Source organism: Scyliorhinus canicula, chromosome 4, assembly GCF_902713615.1.
Source record: "Scyliorhinus canicula chromosome 4, sScyCan1.1, whole genome shotgun sequence".
NCBI lineage: Eukaryota > Metazoa > Chordata > Chondrichthyes > Carcharhiniformes > Scyliorhinidae > Scyliorhinus > Scyliorhinus canicula.
In genome coordinates this window covers 60,760,459-60,787,439 of record NC_052149.1, presented here as the reverse complement: position 1 = coordinate 60,787,439, position 26,981 = coordinate 60,760,459, and the positions used below count along the sequence as shown (strand labels likewise).

The 26,981-nt window shown below is 44.0% G+C and overlaps 1 protein-coding gene across 16 annotated transcripts in view; it reads left to right on the top strand.

The window, feature by feature from the left end:
* Positions 1 to 26,981, top strand: part of nfia (nuclear factor I/A) — a 1,014,328-nt gene that overhangs the window by 708,959 nt on the left and 278,388 nt on the right. For all 16 annotated transcript variants that reach the window (XM_038794333.1, XM_038794326.1, XM_038794335.1 and 13 more), the window contains one exon: positions 26,304 to 26,378. In XM_038794333.1, the coding sequence (XP_038650261.1) occupies positions 26,304 to 26,378 (75 nt within the window). The remainder of the gene's footprint in view (positions 1 to 26,303; positions 26,379 to 26,981) is intronic.

The window sequence follows — 26,981 nt, the reverse complement described above, 5'->3', positions numbered from 1 at the left end:
TGAATGAACTGGTTTGGTAAAGAGTTCCTTGTTTTAGTACCTAGCCAGATGTTTGAGCTCATTGTTTTTATGTTATACCCACTTCATCAGCCAGTGTGTGGGGAGATTTGCTCCATGTTGGTAGCAGTAGCTTGGAACAACTTGCATGGTTTCTCGAAAGTAACATCAACCTCTGGTAATAGTCAAGAATGGCAATAACGTTGACAATAAAAAAGAGATTTCCTGTTTTCTGTTTGTGGCTAAATCAGAAATATAGCCTTTATACTTGATTTTACCACAAACGGGTTCATTGGAAATCCTTTACCATGTGATCCAAGTGGCTTCAGCAATTAAACCTTACTACGAATTTCTGTATTGTTTTGTGATCTTGATCATGTGAGAGTCCTGACTCATGAGCACGAATGTTAGATTATTAATCAAAACTGTTCTCTTATTCAAAATTCTTAATGTGGAGATGCCGACGTTGGGCTGGGCTGAGCACAGTAAGAAGTCTTACACCACCAGGTTAAAGTCCAACAGATTTGTTTCGAATTACTAGCTTTCGGAGCTCCTTCCTTCTTACAGTGCTCAAAATTCTTAGTCAGTCTATCTTTCCATTCTTTTGCTCTCTACCTGTCTCATCTTTGATGAATCATTGGCTGGTGTGTTCACAATGTCATTCTATATCTCTGCTGACCTCTCTTATCAAAGCACAGATTAGGGTCGGATGTCCAGTGAAGACCATCTGGATAGTTGACAGCATGTTCATGGAAATCTCTTAATGTCCCTGGGTAATTACTTTTTATCCCCGCCCTATACACGATAGTAAATTTTAATTGTATGCAGGTGTTGATTCCTTTGACAGAATGAGAAGAGCCTAGGATAAGCAATGGGATATTTTATAGCAACGAGATGGAATTCACAGTTGAAAGTTTGGAGATGAAATCATGTTTTGGTATTTAATGTTTCAACTTCAGAAAACGATTTTGACCTCCAGAATGGCACACAAATATTGCTTTAAGATTTAGTTACAAATTTCAAGTTCGAATCCATTGAGTCAGCTCTTTGTGCTTCTCAGTATATTTTTACTTGAACTTTCCTGTGGGATTTTATTTTACTTCAGTAAATAATAAGTAAACAAATTACCAAACATATCAATAACATTTAGCAGATTGATTCATGCAGTACAAATAAATCAGCTGCTAACATAATTGATTCATTTTACATACATTTAAATCCTTTGCAACACCGTGTATTATCGTTTTAAGTTTTTGTTTTACCCTGAATGGTGGTGCTGCCCACCCCTGTGCATGAATCCTTCTCTAGCCGCCGGCATCCCAGCTTTGTTACGGATGCTGCAGTGGTTCGCCAATGGAAGATACAATTTAAAAGGGCATATTCATCTACATGACATTTTTGTACTGCGTTTTCTGCTTGATAAATGCTTTGTAGCAGTATGCCCTGCCATTGGGAAGTTCCTTTTAGATTGAGGAGATCCAACCTGGCAGCTAGATTTACTTCAGATCAAAATATTTAATTTGGTATTGGTTTCTTTCACAGGCCACTGGCAAAATAATTAGGTTCACAGGCATTCATTGCCCGCTAAATAAAGTACTGGGAGGTTATCAGTTGGAGTTGCCCCAGTCCTTTAATAGGAAAACTTAGAATTCTACAACAGAAGAGGGTATTTCCAGTTGCAGAGGTTCAACTCAAGCTGGTTATAATTCTATAGGTATGTCAGGAATAAAAGAATGACTAGGGTAAGACTAGGGCCAGTCAAGGACAGTGGTGGGAAGTTGTGTGTGGAGGCTGAGGAGATAAGCGAGATACTAAATGAATACTTTTCGTCAGTATTCACTCAGGAAAAAGATAATGTTGTGGAGGAGAATGCTGAGACCCAGGCTATTAGAATAGATGGCATTGAGGTGCGTAGGGAAGAAGTGTTGGCAATTCTGGACAAGGTGAAAATAGATAAGTCCCCGGGGCCTGATGGGATTTATCCTAGGATTCTCTGGGAAGCCAGGGAAGAGATTGCTGAGCCTTTGGCTTTGATTTTTATGTCATCGTTGGCTACAGGAATAGTGCCAGAGGACTGGAGGGTAGCAAATGTGGTCCCTTTGTTCAAGAAGGGGAGTAGAGATAACCCCGGTAACTATAGGCCGGTGAGCCTCACGTCTGTTGTGAGTAAAGTCTTGGAGAGGATTATAAGAGATACAATTTATAATCATCTAGATAGGAATAATATGATTAGGGATAGTCAACATGGTTTTGTGAAGGGTAGGTCATGCCTCACAAACCTTATCGAGTTCTTTGAGAAGGTGACTGAACAGGTAGACGAGGGTAGAGCAGTTGATGTGGTGTATATGGATTTCAGTAAAGCGTTTGATAAGGTTCCCCACGGTCGGCTATTGCAGAAAATACGGAGGCTGGGGATTGAGGGTGATTTAGAGATGTGGATCAGAAATTGGCTAGCTGAAAGAAGACAGAGGGTGGTGGTTGATGGCAAATGTTCAGAATGGAGTTCAGTTACGAGTGGCGTACCACAAGGATCTGTTCTGGGGCCATTGCTGTTTGTCATTTTTATAAATGACCTAGAGGAGGGCACAGAAGGTTGGGTGAGTAAATTTGCAGACGACACTAAAGTCGGTGGAGTTGTAGACAGTGTGGAAGGATGTTGCAGGTTACAGAGGGACATAGATAAGCTGCAGAGCTGGGCTGAGAGGTGGCAAATGGAGTTCAATGTAGAGAAGTGTGAGGTGATTCACTTTGGAAAGAAAAACAGGAATGCGGAATATTTGGCTAATGGTAAAATTCTTGGCAGTGTGGATGAGCAGAGGGATCTCGGTGTCCATGTACATAGATCCCTGAAAGTTGCCACCCAGGTTGATAGGGTTGTGAAGAAGGCCTATGGTGTGTTGGCCTTTATTGGTAGAGGGATTGAGTTCCGGAGCCATGAGATCATGTTGCAGCTGTACAAAACTCTGGTACGGCCGCATTTGGAGTATTGCATACAGTTCTGGTCGCCTCATTATAGGAAGGACGTGGAAGCTTTGGAACGGGTGCAGAGGAGATTTACCAGGATGTTGCCCGGTATGGAGGGAAAATCTTATGAGGAAAGGCTGATGGACTTGAGGTTGTTTTCATTAGAGAGAAGAAGGTTAAGAGGTGACTTAATAGAGGCATACAAAATGATCAGAGGGTTAGATAGGGTGGACAGTGAGAGCCTTCTCCCGCGGATGGAGGTGGCTAGCACGAGGGGACATAGCCTTAAATTGAGGGGTAATAGATATAGGACAAACGTCAGAGGTAGGTTTTTTACGCAAAGAGTGGTGAGGCCGTGGAATGCCCTACCTGCAACAGTAGTGAACTCGCCAACATTGAGGGCATTTAAAAGTTTATTGGATAAGCATATGGATAATAATGGCATAGTGTAGGTTAGATGGCCTTTAGTTTTTGACTTCCCATGTCGGTGCAACATCGTGGGCCGAAGGGCCTGTACTGCGCTGTATCGTTCTATGTTCTATGTATTGATTACATTGGGGGGCTAAGACTAACTTCAGAGTTTTTTTAAAAATTTGCCAAAGCTTTCTGTTTGCCTCTCCCAATAGATTGTTTGACTGAGGGTGGTAATGGTGGGCAGAGTTGCTCTGTTCAATGATGAGGAGGGTTTGATGAAACTGAAGGTCTTTTCATGTCCTTTTTGTAGTTAAATATTCGTTGTATGCATGTCTGTATATCCCATCAGAATTTCTAAATCTGTCACATTAACTTGGGAGAGAGTAGTGTGTCACAAATCAACTCCTGCTTTTGGTGCAACCCTTCACTCAACTATTGGTCACAGAACTTTTGGTGGTCTTAGTCATAGTTTCATCAAGTTCCTCTCTTGATCCATCAGCTCTTCCATTTTACCGTCCAACTTGGACAACATTCTCAAACCATCTTTTCACCATCATCTCCAGTCAGTACTTCTCAGTATGCTACTTTGGTTCAACATCTCTTCCTGTTACTATTTCCCAGAAAAGCCTCGGCGAATGTTAACAGCATGAAATTCACGATAAAAAGTATATATTATAGTCCAGATGCACACTGGCAAGTTATCATTCCGAACACGCCATATACAAATAATTTTGGGAAATAAAAGTAACATTTCTGTTATGGGTGGAAATTGACGGATTACTTATTACGTTTGATTGCTTATTCTAACATGTAAAAAGATGTAACAGAGATGATCCTTTGCTTCTCAGCTTCTATTTGCTCTGATTAATTAAACAGTTTATTAGATAAGCAAAGAAACTCTGTGCTGAAGAAACAATGTTTCCAGCACATAAAATTGTACACATTTTGCAAATTTTGAATGAACTGCATGTAACTTTAAAGAATGAGCAGCTGGGAGTTTGGTGAGTGATGGAGTTTGGTGAAGAGGGGAAGGGGGTGCTTTTGGTTCTTTCTTTGGTACAGAAGAAGAAGCTAATTGGTGAGTAACTAGTAGGTTATTCTACTTATAAAACTTGAGGTATGGCATGGCAGCTCGGCTGAGTGGAATGTGCCTCCTGTGGAATATGGGAAATCATGGACACTTGTGATATCATGGTCCATGTGTCTGAGAAAAACACATCTGCAGGAAGTGTCACTGCCCATAGAAGCTTGAACTCTGGGTTTTGGAACTCGAGTGGTGACTGCAGTCACTGTAATGCACAGCGAGGCAGAGAACTGCACGAATAGCATGTTTGGGGAACTGGTTGCACCCCAGGTCAGGAGCATACAGGCAGAGATAGAATGGGTGGCTGCCCGGCAGCCTACATAATATTGTAAATCAACAAATCTTGCAGTAACATTAACAAGCCTCCTGTGAGGTTGCTCATTGAGGTAAGCTGTTGAAAGGAGGTGTGGTTGGTTGGTTGTTTGAGAAAGAGATATATTATGTGGTCGTGAAGGGAATGCATTTTGAATTGTTTTCGATAAAGCAAATAGTGTGTCCCTTACACACTGAAGAAGAACATTTAAATTGTTCCTCAAATATATCTCAGTAAATGAACTGTTTCTTCATGAGAGCTTTGTGAACTCTTTACGAACTCAAATCTTATTCTTATCAGAGAGACATGGGCATCTAATGGAAAATATTACACATTCAAGCACAAAACACTGCCAAATAACAAAGTTTAATCACTTTTTAGCAATTTATGTAACCTGTAATGGCCCAGAATTTCCTTCGAGCTGCTCCCGCTCTGTCGGCATAACTTTGATAAAAGTGCCGCAGAAAACCCACTTAGCACAAAAACATGTTTTCTGTCCCACATGTAGCATAATTATGGTCTCAAGTTGCCTCAGATTTGCACAAATTTTCCAAAGGTTTGTTATTTGAGTGATACTTTATTTATTGTGATGCATTCTGGGATGGGAGATGTTTGTGCTGGTTTTTTGACTGCACAGGCTGTGTTGGTCATTCTCTCTGTGCATTCGCCATAGCTGCAGGAGCGCAGGCATGCATTTGTCAAGTCACTAACATTACTTTTGGTGGAGTTATTTCAGCTTGGCATTCATATCAGAGCCAAACGGTTTTAGAAAGTTACCAAGCTCCCAAGAAGTACAGGGGTTAATTGATGACACTCGTATAACATTCTGAGCCCCTACAGTAAACCCCTTAAACTTAATGAATAGAAAGGCTTATGCTCTATGAATGTAAAGATTGTGTGTGGCCAGATGTAAGGGACTCTGCATGTCAAGGCCAGATTTCTTGAAAGTTGTCATGGTTCATAGCCTTCAGGAATTCTGATCTTTCTAAAGGAAGAATCTGAAGCAACCAATGGTTTGTGGGGAACAGATTGTACCCCTTTGCCGTATGAAAATGACAGGGCCACAAGTTGCAAGAACAGGAGCTGAGGAGTGCTGCAACACCGCATGTGCTTCCAGAGGAGATGTCATGGGAAGATATGTGAAGTTCACAAAGGGGCACCTTTACTAATCACGTTGAATTGTTTTGGTATGCAAAGCATTTGTATCCATTTTACATACTTCTGATTGGTACAATTTCCACTGGTTCGGTTCTGATTTGCTGTTTTATGAATATAATATTTGTGCCAGTCAATTGTTGTTTTCTGAATATAATATTTGTGCCAGTCAAATTGTCAGATGCCTGAGGTTTGAACCATGCAAACGTACATTAAATACACTATAATGTACACTATTGGATGCATTTTACCAAACTGCTGCTAGCATGGAGATCCTTGTTTAAAAGAAAAGTAAATTGGAGAGAAAAATATAAATGCTGGAAATACTCAGCAGATATGACAGCATCTGTGGACAGAGAAATAGAATCAATAGGTGGGATTTTCTGACCCTCTCTGCCATCTGGATCGTCCAGTCCCATCGCTGGATATTAGGCTAGGCCGCAAAATATCCTGGCCTGTCCCGTCAATAGAGTGCCTGAAAATCCCAGCCATATTTCAGGTCTGAGACTGTCATCACAACTGGGAATATTCAGAAATGTAATATGTTTTCAGCAAGGGAAATGGTGAGAAGAAAATCAAAGGGAAGATCTGTGATAGGGTGGAGGGCAGCAAAGATTAAATGACAAGGTTTCTCAGTGCAATGCCAATGGAAATTTGAAGGGACAAGAAAGGAAAGATTTGTGAAGAGGTATGAATGACAATATTTGACAGCTGCTATCAGAAACGAGAAGAAAAGCAACTAGCAGAGGAAACAAAACAAAGTGGGGGCAATTGTTATGATCTGACATTGTGAAACTCAGTATTGAATCCAAAAAGTTGTAAGGTGTCAAGTTGAAAGATAAGGGGCGGTATAGTAATAATAAAAGAAATGAGGATCAGAGAGTGGCAAAAAGGGACAGAGTGAAAAATCCTACAGATACACCAACAGTAAAGACTAGATGTTACGCAGATAACACCTCTGGTGGCGGAGGGATTGGCTGCGCGAGGGGGCCCCCGGGGGCCCGCGGGGCGATCGGACCGCGAGGGGTGCCCCCATGGTGGCCAGGCCCGAGATCGGGGCCCACCGATCGGCGGGCAGGCCAGTGCCGTGGGGGCACTCTTTTTCTTCTTCCGCCGCCAAGGCCTCCACTATGGGGGAGGCGGAAGAGAACCCCCCTACCGCGCATGCGCGAACCGGTGAAGGCCTTTCGGCTTGCCCCGACGCCGGCCAGCCGGCGTCAAAGGCCATTGGCGCCAACCACTCCGGCGCGAGCCTAGCCCCTCAATGTGAGGGCTTGGCCCATAAAGGTGCGGAGAATTGTGCACCTTTGGGGTGGCCCGACTCCAGAGTGGTTGGTGCCACTCCGCTACGCCGGGACCCCCCACCCCGCCGGTGCAATAGTTAGACATTACCTTGGTTCAGGAGATCTGAATGAAGAATCTGCGTGGAGATGAGGAATAGCAGTAGAAAGAAGTCACTAGTGGGTCTGGTCTACATGCCCCATAACAGTAACCATAATGTAGGACAAAGTATACAAAAAAAAATATTGGGTGCTTGTGATAAAGGGAAGACAATAATCATGAGTGATTTTAATCTACATATGAACTAGGAAAGTCAGGTTGACAGTAATCGCCGGGATGAGGAATTAATGGAATGCTTCAAGATAGTTCCTTAGAACAGCTCGTTCTGGAACCAACCAGAAAGCAGGTTATATTGGACTTGGTATTCTGTAGTGTGACAGGATTAATTAATCACCTCAGAATTAAAGCACCCCGAGGTAGCAGCGACCACAATATAATTGAATTTTACATCTGTTGTAAGGGAGAAGAATCTTAGGGCGCGATTCTCCGCTCCCCATTCCGGGTGGGATAATCGCGGGATGCCGCCCCCCCCCCCCCCCCCCCCCCCAACCTGGTGCCCCCCCCCCCCCCCGATTCTCCCACCCCCCCCGCTCGGAAGAATCGCCGCTCGCTGTTTTTCACAGCGACCGGCGATTCTCTGGCCCGGATGGGCTGAGCGGCCTGCCGTTCGTGACCGTTTCACGACGGCGGCAACCACACCTAGTCGCTGCCGTCGTGAAATCGCCGTGAGATGCCCGTTTTGGGGCTTGTAGGGGGCTTGGTGGGGAATGAGCACCACGACTGTGCTCGGGAGTCTGTCTCCCCATTGTTCTCTCCCCTCTTCCTCCACATGGATAAACATGTTAAAAGCATCACATTCCCCAGTAAACAAACATCAGACAAAACAGTGAAGAAACAGCCACTTTAGAAAAATAATCACCCAAAAAGCAGAACCAACCCCAAAGCCCATCCCCCTTCTAACCAGCTCCCTGCAAAACAAGTTACCTTTAGCCATCCGAACAGCCCCTTATTATACATAGCGCTACTTATATTTATACAATCCAGCACAACAAATCGCCACCACAGTACTTCTCCAAGGCTTCAGTGTCTTTTAATTTGCCTCCAGCCTCTTTTCTTTAATAAAAGTCCATACTTTGTCTGGTGTTTCAAAGTAGAAGTCCAGATTCTCATGTGTGACCCACAGACGGGCTGGGTACAGCTTCCCAAACTTCACCCCCTTAAGAGGTCCGTTTTTGTAAGATTAAATCCAGCTCTCCTCTTGGCCAGATCCGCACCCAGGTCCTGATAAATGCGCAGCTCACAGTTCTCCCATTTGCTGCTCCGTTCTTTCTTGGCCCACCACAGAACGTGTTCTTTGTCCAGTAAATGGTGAAAACGTACCACCATGGCCCTCGGCGGCTCGTTTGCTCGGGGCTTCTTCGCGATGGCTCTGTGCGCTCTATCCACTTCCAGTGGCCGAGGGAACGCCTCAGCCCCCATCAACTTCTCCAGTATGTACGTCACATAAGTCCTCGCAATCGATCCCTCACTGCCTTCAGGGAGGCCGACAATTCTAAGATTGTGCCTCCTGGACCTGTCCTCCAGCTTCCCCTACACTCCTTTTTGGCGGTTGTTTATCACCTCCACCTTGGTCTCCAGCACGGTTAGGTATTCCTCATGCTCGGACACCTTTTTGTCCACCTCCTGGATCGCTCTCCCATGGGTCTCTTGATTCTGCACAACTTGATCAATCGAAGCCTTAATCGAGTCCAGCGTGTCCTTCTTCAGCTTGGCGAAGCAATCTTCAAAAACCTTCACCAGCTGCTCCGTCAACCACTGTGCCATCTCCCCCCGGCCCTGCTTCTCCACCATGCTTTCCCGCGTTACCAGCTCTGCTCGCGTCTTCCTTATAGGACTTTGTCTTCTCACACGGCCACTTCTGGTCCGATTCTCCATACACCGGAGGGGGATTTCTCCTTACTGTCTCACCCTTCATCGATTTATCCCATAAAATCCATTAAAAAACAGGTTAAGAAGGTCCAAATGTCCATCACAGGAGGGAGCTATCAAATGTGCGACCTACTCCTCCGTGGCCGCCACCGGAAGTCCGCGCAAATTTAAATTTTTATATACAGGCATTACTTATTTTATGTCAAATTGTATCAAAACATACAGATTGAAATTTTGGCATTTCTTCTTGGAACTATCCTAATAATTAATAATTGCTGTATCTGGAGACCAAAGTTCTAGAAGGTACATCTGAAATCTGTGAAAATTCAAAAGATGAACAAGCTAAAATTCCAAATCAGTTTTTAAAGAAAGCTTATGCCATTAGATTTCCACACTGCTGCACACAGATTACTTTCCAGCTGAGAGTCTAAGAAAATGATCCATTCTCAAAGTCTCCCATTGTGTGACTTCAATCTAAATACGAGATCACCTAGACCCAGTTGCTTCTAAATGGGTTTTCCGCTGCTTCCCCAAATCTACTACTCAGACAGTCCTAAGGTTTTGATACTAGTTGCAATTGTGTCTTACTAAATTCTTCAGGGCTAATGTTTCTTTATAGAATCCCTACAATGCAAAAGCATACCATTTGGCCCATTGAGTCTGCACCAATCCTTCGAACGTCCACCCTACCTAGGCCCAATCAATCGCCCTATTCCTGCAACACCACCCTGAGGGGCAATTTATCATGGCCAATCCACCTAAGCTGCACATCTTTGGACTGTGGGAGAAAACCAGAACAGCTGGAGGAAACCCACACAGACACATGGAGAATGTGAAAACTCCACATCGTCACCTACAGTTGGAACCAAACACGGGTCCTTGGTGCTATGACACAGCAGTGCAAACCACTGTACCACTGCCATTCATTCAAAAAACCCAGTTTTTTGTGGGAATTGACATTTGCCTTCCTATTCCTCTCAAGGTTTTATTCAGTCTTGTATCACGTTGCCAGTCTAAATTTTAACTTTGTATTAGGTTTAAAGATCCTGCTCTGATAGTAAGCAGGTTTCGAAACCATTCATAATGACTCTGTTGCTGCCGAGCAAGATTGTACACACTTTGCGTACTTCAACTTTGCTCACAGCTTGTAAGAGAAAATGCTATAAGAAGCCTAACTATGGTCTGGCACAAACCCAGCTTTTTCTAAAAACATTCAACACATTATTTGTAACTGGTTCTAACTTAGCACATTTGAAAGGTGTCAGATTTTTCTTGTAACCAAACCTTTGTGAAAACAAGCTGGCACGATGCCAGACCATAGCAAGATCTATATGAAGTGCCATGGACTCATCCATTGTAGCTGTAAGCAATCAGCAATGTTGTTCCAGTATCACTTTGGATTCAGATGGGTAGAATGTAGAGAACATTTTTTTAAAGCACACATTGCATTGGGCTTTTTCCATTGTTATATCTCGTTCCTTTTTTTTGAAATAAATTTAGAGCACCCAATTATCTTTTTCCAATTAAGGGGCAATTTAACGTGGCCAATCCACCTAACCACATCTTTGGGTTGTGGGGGTGAAACCCACGCAGACACGGGGAGAATGTGCAAACTCCTCACGGACAGTGACCCAGAGCCCAGATTCAAACCCAGATCCTCAGCGCCGAAGGCAGCAACGCTAACCACTGTGCCACCGTGATGCCCCTATACCTCGTTCCTTATGCTTATTGCTTGCAAATTGTTCCAGCTGTATAATCCTAATGGGATCATCACAAATTTGAATAATTTAGATTTTAATTACCTTTACTGATCTAAACATGTCTATTTTGTAACTGTGCTTCAGTTAATGGTGCAAAAGGTTGATGGCAGAGGTTCAAATTGTACAAGACTGATTTCTTATAGGCGTTCAGGGGAGCATGCTGTTTGCATACTTAGCATTGTGTTAAAGTTTATCTTACCAATTGAGAACTCCAGATCAGATCGAAGCTCTGTAGTTCTGCCACACCATGAGTGGAGATGGAAAATTAAACCACTAACTGCAGGAGGAATCTTTACAAATAAGCCCATCCTCAATGAGGGGGGGGGAGCCCAGCTCATCAATGTGAAAGATGAGGCTGAAGCATTTGCAACAATCTTCAGCCAGAAGTGTTGAGTGGATGATCCATCTTGGACTCCTCCAGAGGTCCCCAGCATCACAGATCCCATTCTTCAGCCAATTCAATTGACTCCACATGATATCACAAAATAGCTGGAGATATTGGATATTGCAAAGTCTCTGGGTCCTGACAACATCCAGCTGTAGTACTGTAAACGTATACTCCAGAACTAACTACGACCCTAGTCAACCTATTCCAGTACAGCTACAACACTGGCATCTACCCAACAATATGAAAGATTGTCCAGGAATGTCCTATCCAAAAAAAGCTAACCAATTATTGCCCCATCAATCTATTCTTGATCATCAGCAAATTGACAAAAGGGGTCATCAACAGTGCACTTACACATGGGTGAACTGTTCACTGCTGCCCAGTTTGGGTTCAACCGGAGGCACTTGGCTTTTGACCTCATTGCAGCCTTGGTCTAAACATAGAGGTACAGTGAGAGTGACTGCCTTTGACCTCCAGGCAGCATTTGACCGAGTGTGGCATCAAGCATCCCTAACAAAATTGAATTCTGTGGGAATCAAGGGGAAAAGTCTTTCCACTGGTTGGCATCATACTATCACAAAGGAAGATAGTTGGGAATGTTAAAGGCTGATCATCTTAGTCCTAGGATATTCTGCAGGAGTTCCTCAGTGTAGTGTCATAGCCTCTGTCTTAAATGGGAAACCACTTATTTTGAAACTCTGTGCCCTAGTTCTGGATTCCCCTTTAAGTGAAAACATCTTCTCAGCATTTTGGCAGTTCTGTCAAAATCTCTCAGAATTTTATGTTTCAATAAGATCACCTCTCAGTCTGCTAAACTCCTATGTGTATGAGTTCAACCTGCTCAACTTTACCTCATAAATCAACCCCTTCAATCCAGGAATCAGTCAAGCGAATCTTCTCTAAACTGCCTCCAATGCAAGTATCTCCCCTTTAAATGGGGAGATCAAAACTGTACACTGTGCTCCAGGTGCGGTCTCACCAATGCCTTTGTTACAAGATTTCCCTACTGTTATGCTCCATCCCCCTTACAATAAAGGTGAACATTCCATTTGCCTTCCTAATTGCTTGCTGCACCTGCATGCTGACTTTGTATTCAGCACAAGGCCATCCAGCTCCCTCTGTGCCATCCAGCTCCCTCTGCGCTGCAGCATACTGCAGTCTCTGTCTTCGCATCCTCCTCACAGTTTGCTTCCCTACCTGTCTTTGTCTCATCAGCAGATTTGGTTACAATATAGTCAGCACATTCAACCAAGTCATGAATATAGCATAAATAGTTGAGGCCCCAGTGTTGACTCCTGTGGCACTCCACATTTTTCATCTTGAAAATGACAAATTTATTCTGACTGTTTCCTGTTTATTAGCCAATCCTCAACCCATGCTAATATATCATCCAACATACCATGATGTTTTATCTTATCCGCAGTAATCTTTTACATGACACCTTATCAAATGTTTTTTCGAAATCCAAATACGCTACATCTACTGGTTCCCCTTTATCCAGCCTGTTGAAAGCATCAGGATGGATTGTGACAATGTCAAAACAGATGCGGCAGAGAAACTGGGAAAATTGAATAAAGTATTTCCAGGAAAGAATTTGGGACAAAATATAGTAAGGGTAGCTGTGGAAATTGGTGGGTTGAAAGTGGATATTACAGAGTAACAAGAGTACGCCATTCAGCCTCTCGAGCCTGTTCTGCCATTTAATGAGATCATAGCGGATGTGTGGCCTAGCACCAGATACCTGCATTTGGCCCATATCCCTTAATACTTCTGCTTAACACAAGATTACTTATCTCAGATTTAAAATTAACAACTGATCTAGCATCAGTTGCTGTTTGTGGAAGAGAGTCCCAAACCTTTACCACCCTTTGTGTGTCGAAGTGCCTCCTAACATCTTCCTAATATCTCTCCTGAATTGTCTGGCCCTAATCTTTAGTCTATGCCCCTCGTTCTGGAATCTAGATATTGATGGCCTATCTCCAGAAATGAAGACAGCGAAGTTGAGGAAGAAAAATATCTGTCTATTAAAGACTAAGAGAGTGAAATGTGGACAGCTTCTGCCGCCATGGAAGTACAAATGGGTAACTGCACCCCTGACTTTAAGTTGAACATCCAGTTATTTTAGTCCTTTTTTCATTTTTTGGTTTTCAAAATTCTCATTATTACAGTCTATTAATTCAGAACCAAGAACCAATTTTCTAATCAGTACACTGATCTGGGCAGGGATTCTGCTGCCTTTTATTGCTCACCCTCTGATCATTGTTCTCTATTCAAAAACATTTGGTTCCAACTGTTGTCATTGAAATCCCAGATAATCTCTTCGGGTCAAAGGACAGTCAACCATGACTGCAGCAGTTAAAAGGTTATTCCGATTCTTGTTGTCAAATATCGTTCCATTTCACTTTCTGCACTAAGTGATCAGTCCCTCCCTTCGCATTTTCCAGCCAGAAAAACATAGACTGGAGGTGTGTAATCTGATCTTGGAGACTTAATGCTGCATCTTATCTAAAATAAATACAGCTGTGTGTTCAGGATAAAAGTTGCTGCAATTTATTGAGCGTTCGCTAATTTTTGTGGTCAAATACATTATTAGTGAATGTCTCCACCCATTTTTTCCAGCATGTGCTTATTACTCTCACAATTTGAATTTACATACCTACCAGACCCAGCTCTTTCAATTATGCTGTGATCAGGTTGAAAAAACAATTAAATGTATTCAATTTAGACTCCATCTGCTGGGATTTGGGGGAGGAGATAGAAGTGAACTGCATTTGGAGGATTTTTGTTTTCGCAGATATAGGATACTATAATATTTCAGTCTGTTCAACTGTCAAAGCAATTTAAAAGCAGATTTGTATCAAAAGCAAAATCGCATAAACCATCCCTTGGCTGAAACAATTTACTTGTTTCATTCAAATGTGTGATTAAATCACCACTGCAATATCATAATGAACTGAACACACAAAAAAGGTTGAAATCCTTTGTGTACTGGTTTAACAGAGGGGTTAACCGATTTTCCTATATGTGCTATTCCTATATGTGCTACATTTGCAGTCATTAACTGGTTAAAATCGTTAAAGCTTAATGATGGAGCCATTAAAAATAAGTTGTGATAGGTTTTGTACAAAATATAAAGAAACAGTCTTTAAAGAAAATAAACAATATTTACTCAGCACCATTGACAGCTTTGAAAGAGATCAAAATGTATTGATTCAGCCATTGCATTTCCAGAGAACTGGCGACTGTGAATGCTGAGAGCACACACGCCGAGCTAGTTGATGAACGTAAAGTGGAATCATCAGTTAAAGGGTGGATTGGGTTAGATGGGGAATAAAGGTGATCATCAATATGAAAAAGAAACTTCGGAATAAATGGAAAAAGTTAGCAACTGCAAAACAGATGAAGCGGTTTGAGAGGAAACGGGATGGCTATGAACGCAGCTTTGGTCAGAAACTGCATGATGGCAACATGGTTAGAAGCATACAGTGCCAGACTGTCAAAGACTTCAGGAATGTACAGGACAATAACAAATTATTCTCTTATATAAAAGCAAAATACTGCGGGTGCTGGAAATCTGTTATAAAAACAGAAAATGCTAGATGAGCTCAGTAGGTGTGGCAGCATCTGTGGAGAGAAAAAAAGAGTTAACTTTTCAAATCCGCATGACCCTTCAACAGAAGTTCTGTACAAGTCATGTGGACTCGAAATATTAGTTGTGTTTCTCTCTCCACAGATGCTGCCAGACCGGCTGAGTTTATCCAGCATTTTCTGTTTTTGTAACAGATTATTCTCTGATGTCTTTAAGAACAGAGTTTCAGAAGTGTGTATGGTCACCATTGGAATAGGCAGGTAAAAAACATGCAAGCAAATATTGATTAGACCAGAATCAGCAATCAATTATTTGAGATTTAATGATAGCTTGAGAAGGATTAGCCCAAATAGAAAGTGCCCGAATAGCAGCTCGAGACTGAGCCATCTACTATTCTCCATAGGGATGTACTCCTAGTCTGTTATGCAAGCATAGTTGTCTGCCTTCGTGATTACTAGGTTTAAACCAAAAGCATACAATACTGTCTGCTGCGTGTACCTTGTATTATCTCTGGGCCCTCACAGTGGGAAGAAAAACTGCAAGGAGGGGGGAAAAATCATCTATTCCTGCCCATGTCAATCTGCGTACTTTGTAACCTTTACTGTTCAAATAAAGTGACTCGCGTCTGGCTTCTCAAGGGTTTCTTTGGCCAACCTGCTGCCCTTTTTTTCATTTCACAATTTTTTTGCCTCATTAAGATAAGTCACAAAACAGGCCCAAGAATTCTTCATTCAAGCAAGCTACTGCTGACCTGAACCCAACTTAATCAATTCTTTCACATCTCAACTTTTCTTATGGAAAGAAACATCAGAGGCATTAGTCTTTGAGATTCTGGCACAAGAATAGGTGGATCCATATATTGTATTGGCCACATTCCATCATTGTCTTTTCTGCAAAGGGCATCTGACAATAACATGTCACCAGACCCCACAAGTTGGCATCTGATCCAACAATGGTATCCTCACTTGTTACCTGTGTTTCACCTTCATCGCAACTTATATCGCCAAGATTACTATTTTTCATGAGGATGACACTCTCTTGAGTTCCATTGGGCCGAACTTTCAACATCAGGCACGGGTGGCTACAGGTACAGGGAGGCTTTGAAAGTTACAATCCTGGAGGTCATGTGAGGATCCCGAGGCCTCCAATACAGCTTTGGATTATCAAAGGAACAGCAGGTGGGAGGGAGAGGGGCAAGTGTCCAAAGCCTTAGGGAACTTGTCAAGAGGCTGATGTGGAGTAGAAAGGAATTTTCAGAAGTATTTTGGAGCCTGACCAGGCGTATGCACATCAGTGCACAGCTGTTGAGTTGGCCATGTGGCCAAATAACTTTATTTTCAGTGGCCCTTTCAACAATTCTGTGGGGCCAATGAGCACCAGCACAAGTACTGGTCCTACCTTGTCATGCAAGGCCGCTGCCTCTTTCCTTCCATTTTCATGGAGCTGCCTGCTCTAATCAGCAGGGCAGCAGCAGCAGCTCTCAACAAAGCTCCCGCCTGTCTTTGCCTCTGGCAGCCAACTCCCACCTGGTAGATACACTTAATGTCTCTAATTAGATGTCAAGCTCACTTACAGGCCAGTTAGGCAGTTTAGATTTAAAAATCACGATAGCAACTCGGGCTTAGATGCAGGATCAGGACCTGGAATTTATTCAGGTGTCAGGTTCCCAACCTTCTATTGAAAACCTAGCCCATTTTATAGTTCCTATCATAAGTCGCTATGGATTTGCTCTGAAGCTTATAGAATAATCATGCTTATCATCACTTTCCCATCTCAATCCATTTCAATAATCAACTGGATGCCAGTTCTTTATTTTTTTCTCTCTCATGTTTTGTCCTTCTCCCCATCCAACCTTCTCTCCTTTTCCATTTCCATGCTACATGATGTTTTTCATGGTCGCGAATTCTTCAATTTCGGTGTATCAGGAAAACTTCAGGCGGTAGAAGACATTTTGTCACCATGTCAAATATTACGGGCTAGATTCTCCATCCCACGATGCCCAAAGCGTAATCCCAATGGGACGGAAAATCAGGCATCGAGGAAAAGGTGGTGCCGATCTGAAATTGATGCTCCAACCTGCCGCCCGCGCCGGGATCAAGGTTCACGGCCGCATGCCAGTGAATGCAAATGGGTCTTAATTAATTCGTTAGTTAATCTTTATTGCTGTCAGAAGTAGGCTTACATTAACACCGCAATGAAGTTACTGTGAAAATCCCTTAATCGGGTACATTGAGGGAGAATTCAGAATGTCTAATTCACTTAACAGCACATCTTTTGGGTTTTGTGGAAGGAAACTGGAGCACCTGGAGAAAACCCACGGGGAGAATGTGCAAACTCCACACAGACAGTGACCCAAGCCGGGAATCAAACCTGGGACCCTGGTGCTGTGAAGCAGCAGTTTGGGTAGCTCCTTAGGGGAGTTGCCTCCAGAGTCCATCAACCACAATGCACCACCTGCCTACACCTCCTCTACCATGGCCCCTCCCTTGGGACCCCCTTAATGGGGTGACCCCTCCCAGGTACTCCATTAATAGAGAGACCCCCCAGGGACCCTCTAACTGAAGGAATCCTCCTCAGCCCCCCTGTAACTGAAGGAGCTCCCCCCCCTCCCACAGAGACCACCTAACTGAAGGGACTCCCCACCCCCGGTCAAAATGGCAGCCTGATAGTGGGATTCCTCCGTATTCCTCACCATGCAAAAATTTGCATGGCAAAGATTATGGAATTGCATCCCGATTTGCACTCCCAGGAGGATCATAAATTGGTAGAAATTCTCCTCCGGCAGAAAAACATAGGGCTGGATTCTCCACTTCAACGGCTAAGTGCTGGCTCGAAAGGAGAATTTGCGGGTGTTTTACAACCGAAACATCAGTGCTGACTCCTCACCAATTCCAGGACCGGTGAGAGTCTAGCAGTGGTGTCAGGTGAAACCCGTGGCTCCCACGCTGAAAACGGCCAGAGAATGGCTGGGCCCCTGGCCGCGCATGTGCATGGCGACGTCCTGCAGCGGTCACGCCATACAACATGGCGCCGGCCGTGTGCGGACCCGACCCGCCATCCGTGACCCCCACGGAAGCTCCCCCAGCCAGCAGCACAGATCCCCGCCGAGTGTGGCGGCGATGGACACCGTCCGCAGACACCACGCCGGTTTCCCGACCACTGAGACCACACGTCAACCGGGCCGTCTGGCACACGGCCCATCGGGGGCGAGGCATTGCGGGAGGGCCTGCCGATGACATGCCAACACCATCGCAGTGGTACGCAAATGCGATAACACCATTTCCATGAGGAGGGAGCAAGGCTGACTGGTGTCAAACCAGCACTGGCCCCGATATGGGCGCCAGAGTCAATTCTCCGCCCAATCACCGATTACAATATTGCTGTCAGGCAATGGAGAATCCCGCCCAATGTCTCCCAAACAGAGAATACTGCGCTAAGTGTCTGAAAGGAAGTCTTTGTACTAGATCGCACTGTTCTGCAGACCAGATTTGAGTCATAGAATAGAATTTACAGTGCAGAAGGAGGCCATTCGGCCCATCGAGTCTGCACCGGCTCCTGGAAAGAGCACCCTACCCAAGGTTAACACCTCCACCCTATCCCCATGACCCAGTAACCCCACCCAACACTAAGGGCAATTTTGGACACTAAGGGCAATTTATCATGTCCAATCCACCTAACTTGCACATCTTTAGACTGTGGGAGGAAACCGGAGCACCTGGAGGAAACCCACGCACACACGGGGAGGATGTGCAGACTCCGCACAGACAGTGACCCAAGCCGGAATCGAACCTGGGACCCTGGAGCTGTGAAGTGATTGTGCTATCCACAATGCTACCGTGCTGCCCAGTCATGGGCTGTACATTTGACGATGTAGCAGGGGCAGGTAGTATGAAACATGTGTATGATATGGAAGAGTCTCCTTTGACAGAGACCAAAATGGAAAAGAGATTTGAGGTTGTCATTAACTATATTTTAAAAGAATCTTATCATTCTGAGATGATTATTAATGAGACAAATTGGGTACTATTGTACACCAAGCAGACACTGGGCTGTGATCAGGGTGATTAGAAATATTTTGGAAAAAATGTTGAAGCAACTAAACTTATTTTTACTGGAGGTAACAAAACTGAGTGAACATATGATAAAAGCTTTCAAAATGATGCTAGATGGAGATGTACTAAGTAAGCATTCTGTTCTATTAGATAACAAATATAAGGCTATGGGGTACAAGTACAAATTCACTAACCTCAAGCAAGTTTAATGACAGTTTTCACAAAGAATAGTTGATCTGTGGAGAAAATACTGAAAGAAGAATTATTTAGATCCTAACACCTACCGAGAAGTGAGATTGAGGAACTGAGGCCTATATTTTACATAAAGGACAATCGTAAGATGAACACCACTCACCCCTCTTTTGGAATAAATTCGACACAAAGTTCAGAGCTCGCACATGTTCGATAAATGTAGTCATCCACAAGTTTTTTGATTTACCCTGCTTCTCCACAAACTACTTTACCAATATTTAGCTAAACAAATTGGCATTGAAGTTCATGTGAGCGTGTGAAATTGCTATACTAATGAAGTTGCCATTTGTTATCCCCTACTGCCTAACAACATAAAAATTTAATTGTACAATTATGGACTCTCATAACTACAAAATGTAATTGTTCTTGGAGATTTAAAAATATAATTTATTTTTTATTTTTCTTTGTCGAATTTCTCTCTATTAATTTGGGACTGGATTCTCCGGCCTCCCAGTTGCGTGTTTCTCAGAGGCGCGCCATTTGCTGGCAGTGGGATTCTCTATTCCCACCGCATGTCAATGGGATTTCCCATTGAAGCCACCCCATGCTGTCGGGAAACCCGCAGGTGGGGGTGCACTGCCAGTGGAAAAGAGAATCGTAACAGCTGGAGAATTCCAGTCCATGGGCTGGATTCTCTGATTCAGTGGCTAAGTGCCGACGCTGGCGTGGGAACTGTGGCGTTTTACGGTGCCAAAATCGACGCCGAACCCTCACCGATTCCGGGACCGGTGAGGGGCTAGCAGCGGCACCTGGTAAAACTCCCGGCTCCCATGCCAAAAACGGATGGTTCCTTGGCCATAAATGTGCACAATGACGACCGGCAGCAGTTGCGCCATACAGCATGGCGCCGGCCTTGCACGGACCTGACCTGTCAAATACCACCCGTCTAGGACAGCCCCATGCCACTCCCCACTAGTCCCCGCAGCCCTCGTGGAAGCCCCCCAGGCCAGCGGAATGGCTCCTGGCCAACTGTGGTGGCGCCGGACACAGTCTGGGGCTGCCAAGCCGGGTTTCTGACCGCTCAGACCACATATCAATCGCGCGGTCGGGAACTCGACCCATCGGGGGCAGAGCGTCGGGAACGGGCCATCCGATGATGCCCCAATGCCGTTCCTGCGCCGCGCGGCACGATGACGTCAGTTTCGAGGGGGCAGTTCTGAAAAGCACTCAAACAAACATACAGATGCAGCATAACGAACATAAAAGCAAATGTACATTATACAGTGCTTTAACTGAGGCAAACATTCCCTATTCTCTCTTCCAACCTCTTCCATCGGGAAGGAGATACAAAAGCCTGAGAACTCACACTTACAGATTCAAAAACAGCTTCTCTCCTGCTGTTACCAGACTACTGAATGACCCTCTTATGGACTGAACTGATCTCCTCACACATCTTCTCGACTGAGTAATACAGGCTTCACCCGATGCCTATGTATTTGCATTGTGTATTTATATATGTCCTTTTCACATATGAAACGATCTGTCTGGGCTGTATGCAGAACAATACTTGTAACTGTACCTTGGTACATGTGGCAATAAAGCAAATCAACCAATCAAAATGATGCTTCACAGAACAATATACAGAGATCAGAAAAGATTGACAGAGTGCTAAATATATTAGCATGGGAGACTACAAACTTGACAAAATAGATGTTTCTTAAGGAGGGTCTGAAAGGTGGCGAGATTGGTTTGGTGCAAATTCCAAAGCTTAGAGTGGACATGTGCAAATTGACTCCAGGAATTGACAGCCCAGAAAATAGTGTATTGAAATGATTGTAAATTCTAGAATTCATCAGCTGAGAGTGGCCTTGCACTGTCCCTCTTGTCAACAGGATCCTGTTCTCCTGCTGCCACCTCCACTTGCTCCTCCTTATTTCCACAGACCAAAGATCCAAATCTCCTTGAATAAATAATAATAATAATCGCTTATTGTCACAAGTAGGCTTCAATGAAGTTACTGTGAAAAGCCACATGCCAGCGCCTGTTCGGGGAGGCCGGTACGGGAATTGAAACTGCGCTGCTGAAATTGTTCTGCATTGCAATTGCAAGCTAGCTATTTAGCCCACTGTGCTAAACCAGCCCCTGGTGATATACCCGTCCAGGTGCGATCAACAGGTGGAATGAGTGCCTCTGCTTCTTATGAAATATTAATTCTTGTCATGCTTCAGGGAAGTGTGAATGGGAGCACATAGGAAACGTGAGGAAAAGGATTCCAGACGTATGGTCAAAGAAGAATGAACATGCTTTTATATAGCACTTTTCTTGATCTCAGGACACACCAGAGTGTTTTACAGCCCATGATGTGCTTTTGAAGCATAGTCACTGTTGTAATGTAGGAGATGTGGCAGTCAGCATGTGTGCTGCAATCTCACACAAACAACAGTGCGATAATGGCCAGATCACCTGCTTTAGCAATGGTGACCAATGGATAAATATTCACCAGGACAACAGAAGGAACTGCTTTACTCTGCTTTAAAAGTATATGAGCATGGGGTCTTTTACATTCACCTGAGGGAGCATACAGAGCCTCAATTTAATGTTTGATCCAAAAGATTGTGTAGAAACAGAAACATAGAAAATAGGTGCAGGAGTAGACCATTCGGCCCTTCGAGCCTGCACCACCATTCAATATGATCATGGCTGATCATGCATATTCAGTATCCCACTCCCGCTTTCTCTCCGTACCCTTTGATTTCTTTAACCACAAGGGCCACGTCCAGCTCACTCTTGAATATATCCAAAGAACTGGTCCCAACGGCTTTCTGTGGTCGAGAATTTCACATGTTCACAACTGTCTGAGAGAAGAAGTTCTCCCTCATCTCAGTCCTGAATGGCTTACCCCTTATTCTTAGGCTGTGACCCCTAGTTCTGGACGTCCCCAAAATCGGGAACATTCTTCCCACATCTAGCCTGTCCAGTCCCAACAGGAGTTTATATGATTCGATGAGATCCCCTCCCATTCTTCTAAACTTCAATGAATGCAAGCCCAGTCGATCCAGTCTTTCTTCATATTTAAGTCTTACCATCCTGGTAATTAGTCTGGTGAACCTTCGCTCAACACCCTCAATAGTAAGAATGTCCTTCGTCAAATTTGGAGACCAAAACTGCACACAATACTAGAGGTGTGGCCTCACCAAGGCCCTGTATAACTACAGCAAAACATCCCTACTCCTAAATGAAGTCCAGCGTGCCATTAGCTTTCCTCACCACCTATTGTACCTGTATGCCAACCTGCAGGAACTGTTCCACCATGACATCCACGAGTCTTTGCACTTCCCCTTTTCCTAAACTAGCACCATTCAGATAATCTGCCTTCACATTTTTGCCACCAAAGTGAATAACCTCGCATTTACCCATATTATATTGCATTTGCCAAATATTTGCCCACTCAGCCAGCCTGTCCAAGTCATCATGCAGCCTCTTTGCATCCTCCTCAAGCACACACTGCCAACCAGTGTCTGCAAATGTGGAGATATTGCATGCAATCCCTTCATCCAAATTATTAATGTATATTGTGAACAGCTGGGGTCCCAGCACTGAACTCTGCGATACCCCACCAGTCACTGCCTGCCACTCTGAAAAGGACCCATTTATTCCCACTCTTTGCTTCCTGTCTGCCAACCAGTCCTCTATCCACATCAATACATTACCCCCAATATCATGAATTTTAATTTTGCTCACTAATCTCTTGTGTGGGACCTTGTCAAAAGCCTTTTGAAAGTCCAGATACACAACATCCACTGGTTCACCCTTGCCCACTCTACTGATCACGTACTCAAAAAAATTGATCCAGACCTTCAGAGCATCCTACGGGCTCTCATCCCACGTACTCCCCGCATTGGAGATCTCTACTGCCTCCCGAAAATACACAAGGCCAACACACCAGGCCGTCCTATCGTTTCAGGCATGGGACCCTATGTGAGAACCTCTCTGGCTACATCGAGGGCATCTTGAAACCCATCGTACAAGGTACGCCCAGCTTCTGTCGCGACACGACGTACTTACTACAGAAGCTCAGCACCCATGGACTAGTTGAACCAGGAACATTCCTCGTCACAATGGACGTCTTGGCACTCTACACCAGCATCCCCCATGACACCGGCATTGCTGCAACACCCTCAGTACTCAACACCGACAACTGTCAATCTCCAGACGCAATTCTGCAACTCATCCGCTTCATTCTGGATCATAACATCTTCACCTTCGACAACAAGTTCTTCATCCAAACGCACGGAACAGCCATGGGGACCAAATTCGCACCTCAATCTGCCAACATCTTCACGGCGAAGAATCACTGAAACGACTACAGAATGACATCAATAAGTTCCATCCCACCATCAGACTCACCATGGACTACTCTCCAAAATCAGTTGCATTCTTGGACACACTCATCTCTATCAAGAACGGTGACCTCAGCACTTTGCTTTACCGCAAGCCCACAGATAACCTCACGATGCTCCACTTCTCCAGCCTCCACCCTAAACACATTAAAGAAGCCATCCCCTATGGACAAGCCCTCCGTTTACACAGGATCTGCTCAGACGAGGAGGAGCGTAACAGACATCTACAGACGTTGAAAGATGCCCTCGTACGAACGGGATATGGCATTCGACTCATCAATCGACAGTTCCAACGCGCCACAGCAAAAAACCGCACCGACCTCCTCAGAAGACAAACAAGGGACACAACTGACAGAGTACCCTTCGTCGTCCAGTACTTTCCTGGAGCGGAGAAACTATGACATCTTCTTCGCAGCCTTCAGCACATCATCGATGAAGATGAACATCGTGCCAAGGTCATCCCCACACCCCCACTACTTGCCTTCAAACAACCGCGCAACCTCAAGCAACCATTGTTTGCAGCAAACTACCCAGCCTTCAGAACAGCGACCATGACACGACACAACCCTGCCATGGCAATCTCTGCAAGACATGCCAGATCATCGACATGGATATCACCATTACAAACATGAGAACACCACTCACCAGGTACGCGGTACATACTCGTGCGACTCGGCCAACGTTGTCTACCTCATATGCTGCAGGAAAGGATGTCCCGAAGCGTGGTACATTGGCGAGACCATGCAGACGCTGCGACAACAAATGAACGGGCATCACGTGACAGTCACCAGACAGGAATGTTCCCTTCCAGTCGGGGAACACTTCAGCAGTCAAGGGCATTCAGCCTCAGATCTCCGGGTAAGCGTTCTCCAAGGCGGCCTTCAGGACGCACGGCAACGCAGAATTGCCGAGCAGAAACTTACAGCCAAGTTCCGCACACATGAGTGCGGCCTCAACCTGGACCTGGGATTCATGTCTCATACATTCAGCCCCCACCAACTGTCCTGGCTTGAGACAATTCACACCTCTTTAACCTAGGGTTACCCCTATCTCTGGATCTGTAAAGACTTGATTACCTGCAAATGCTTGCATTCTAAGCATTGTCTGGCATCTTTGAATTTGTCTATATATATGTTTCTGGAACATACCTCTTCATTCACCTGAGGAAGGAGCAGTGCTCCGAAAGCTAGTGTTTGAAACAAACCTGTTGGACTTTAACTTGGTGTTGTAAGACTTCTTACTGTGCTCAAAAAAATTGAGAAGATTTGTCAAGCATGATTTCCTTTCAGTGAATCCATGCTGATTTGGACCGATTCTGTCCCCACTTTCCAAATGCAGTTATTTCATCCTTAATAATTGACTCCAGCATTTTCCCCACCACTGATGTCAGGCTAACCAGTCTATAATTTCCCTTTTTCTCCCTCCCTCCTTTTTTTAAAAAGTGGGATTACATTAGCTACACTCCAATCCATTGGAACTCTTCCAGAGTTTATAGAATGCTGGAAAATGATCATCAATGCGTCAAGTATTTCTAGGGCCACTTCCTTAAGTGCTCTGGGATGCAGGTTTTGGAGTCCCTTGGGACATATTGAGTTTTAATTCCATTAATTTCCCCAATATAATTTCCTGATGAATAAGGATGTCCTTCAATTCCTTCTTCATTCTAGACCCTCTGTCCCCTAGTATTTCCAGAAGGATATTTGTGTCCTCCTTAGTGAAGACAGATCCAAAGTAATTGTTCAACTGATCTGCCAGCTCTTTGTTGCCCATTATGAATTCACCTGATTCTAACTGTAAGGAACCTACATTTGTCTTCACCAGTCTTTTTCTCTTCATATATCTATAGAAGCTTTTGCAGTCTATTTTTATGTTTTCTGCAACCATGCTACACCGGAGTGCCGGCTGAGATTGTTGCTGGTGTGGGAACATTTTGACTCTGAGGAGAGTGTGCTGCCACTGAGCTAAGTCTGCCACCTTGTAAGAAAATGTGACTTGCCAAGACTTGCTGGGTAATGATGCTATCTTTGTGTATGTTAAATCTGTGATTGCTAGAGACCCTAAATGTGCGAAAGATTGGAACTGGATGAACCAACATTGATTTTGGGAACTATCTGAAGATGTGTAATACCTCATTGTAGGTCTGCTGACACTGGATCACCAATTTATAGTCTTTTCCTGCAGCCAGATTAGAGGTTTCAGATCTGGGGCCCCATTCACGATTGTTTATTTCTCTCTTCTACTGTGTGCTTCTTTTCCTGCAGGGATAAAACACGAGTATAGTGCAGCAAATTTGAAGAGTCTTGCAAGTGGCTAATTTAACTTATGGTCATATATCATTCAAGTGGCTACTGGCAGGAACATTATTAATTTTAAGTTTTTTCTTAAGGCAAAAGCTGGAAGAAAAGAAATACAGACTAACATTTTATTTACTACGAACATTCTTTACATGGAAGTTACAATTCCAATTAGATTTTGTGGTATCTACTATTTGACATATAATGTCATATTTTGTATTAACCAGCCCACTCTTTTCACAATAAGTGATCACTTGTTGACTGCTTTCTCCCTTTTGGTGCAGATCTTCAATTGGATTATTTACCTCATGAAAGTGGGAGCATTTATTTTTAAATGGTGGATGTCCATACTTTAATGTGAAATACAACATTTCTAGTCACAAATTCTTGCTCTGTAGAAGCTTACTTTTCTTTATTTCCATGTTTTGCAGGACATTTGGGCTTCCAAGACAGCTTTGTCACATCAGGTGTGTTCAGTGTCACAGAGCTAGTGAGAGTGTCACAAAGTAAGTGGAAATATTTGATGTCAACCTACACATGATGAAAAAAGGTGCAGATGAAATTTTAGCTGGAGTTTAAATATCTCACTTAAAGTCATTAAATAACCAAATGTCATCCTGATTTTATTTATAAAAAGCAACACTCATATGCACAAAGGTAATGCTGGGATACTTTCTTTGATAAATCATTTATCTCTTCTTTATACTTCACGTTTCATAATCTAGCCAGGAGGGTCGATTGGCAATTAACTCCAATGACTTTATGAAACTTTGTAACCAGCCCCTAGGGAGTGGCTAAAATTCCTCCCCCATGAACTGATGGTGCAAAGTGTGTACCAAGTACAGAAAGGCAGAGACATTGCACCCAATTTACATTTGCACACCTTGTCAAGTTTTCTGTCTGCAAGTAAACTGCTGAATGACTTGCTAGGCCATTTTGGAAGGCAGCTAGCCTGAGCCTCTGAATTTCTAGTGCAGTGACTTTACCACTGCACCACTGCCTCTCGGTCCAGAAAGTTAAATCTATACTGTTCTGTTTCTTGATGCCACTGGCTTATTTCAGAATGTCATGGATCACACACATCAGATAAGAACATATGGAAAAGGACA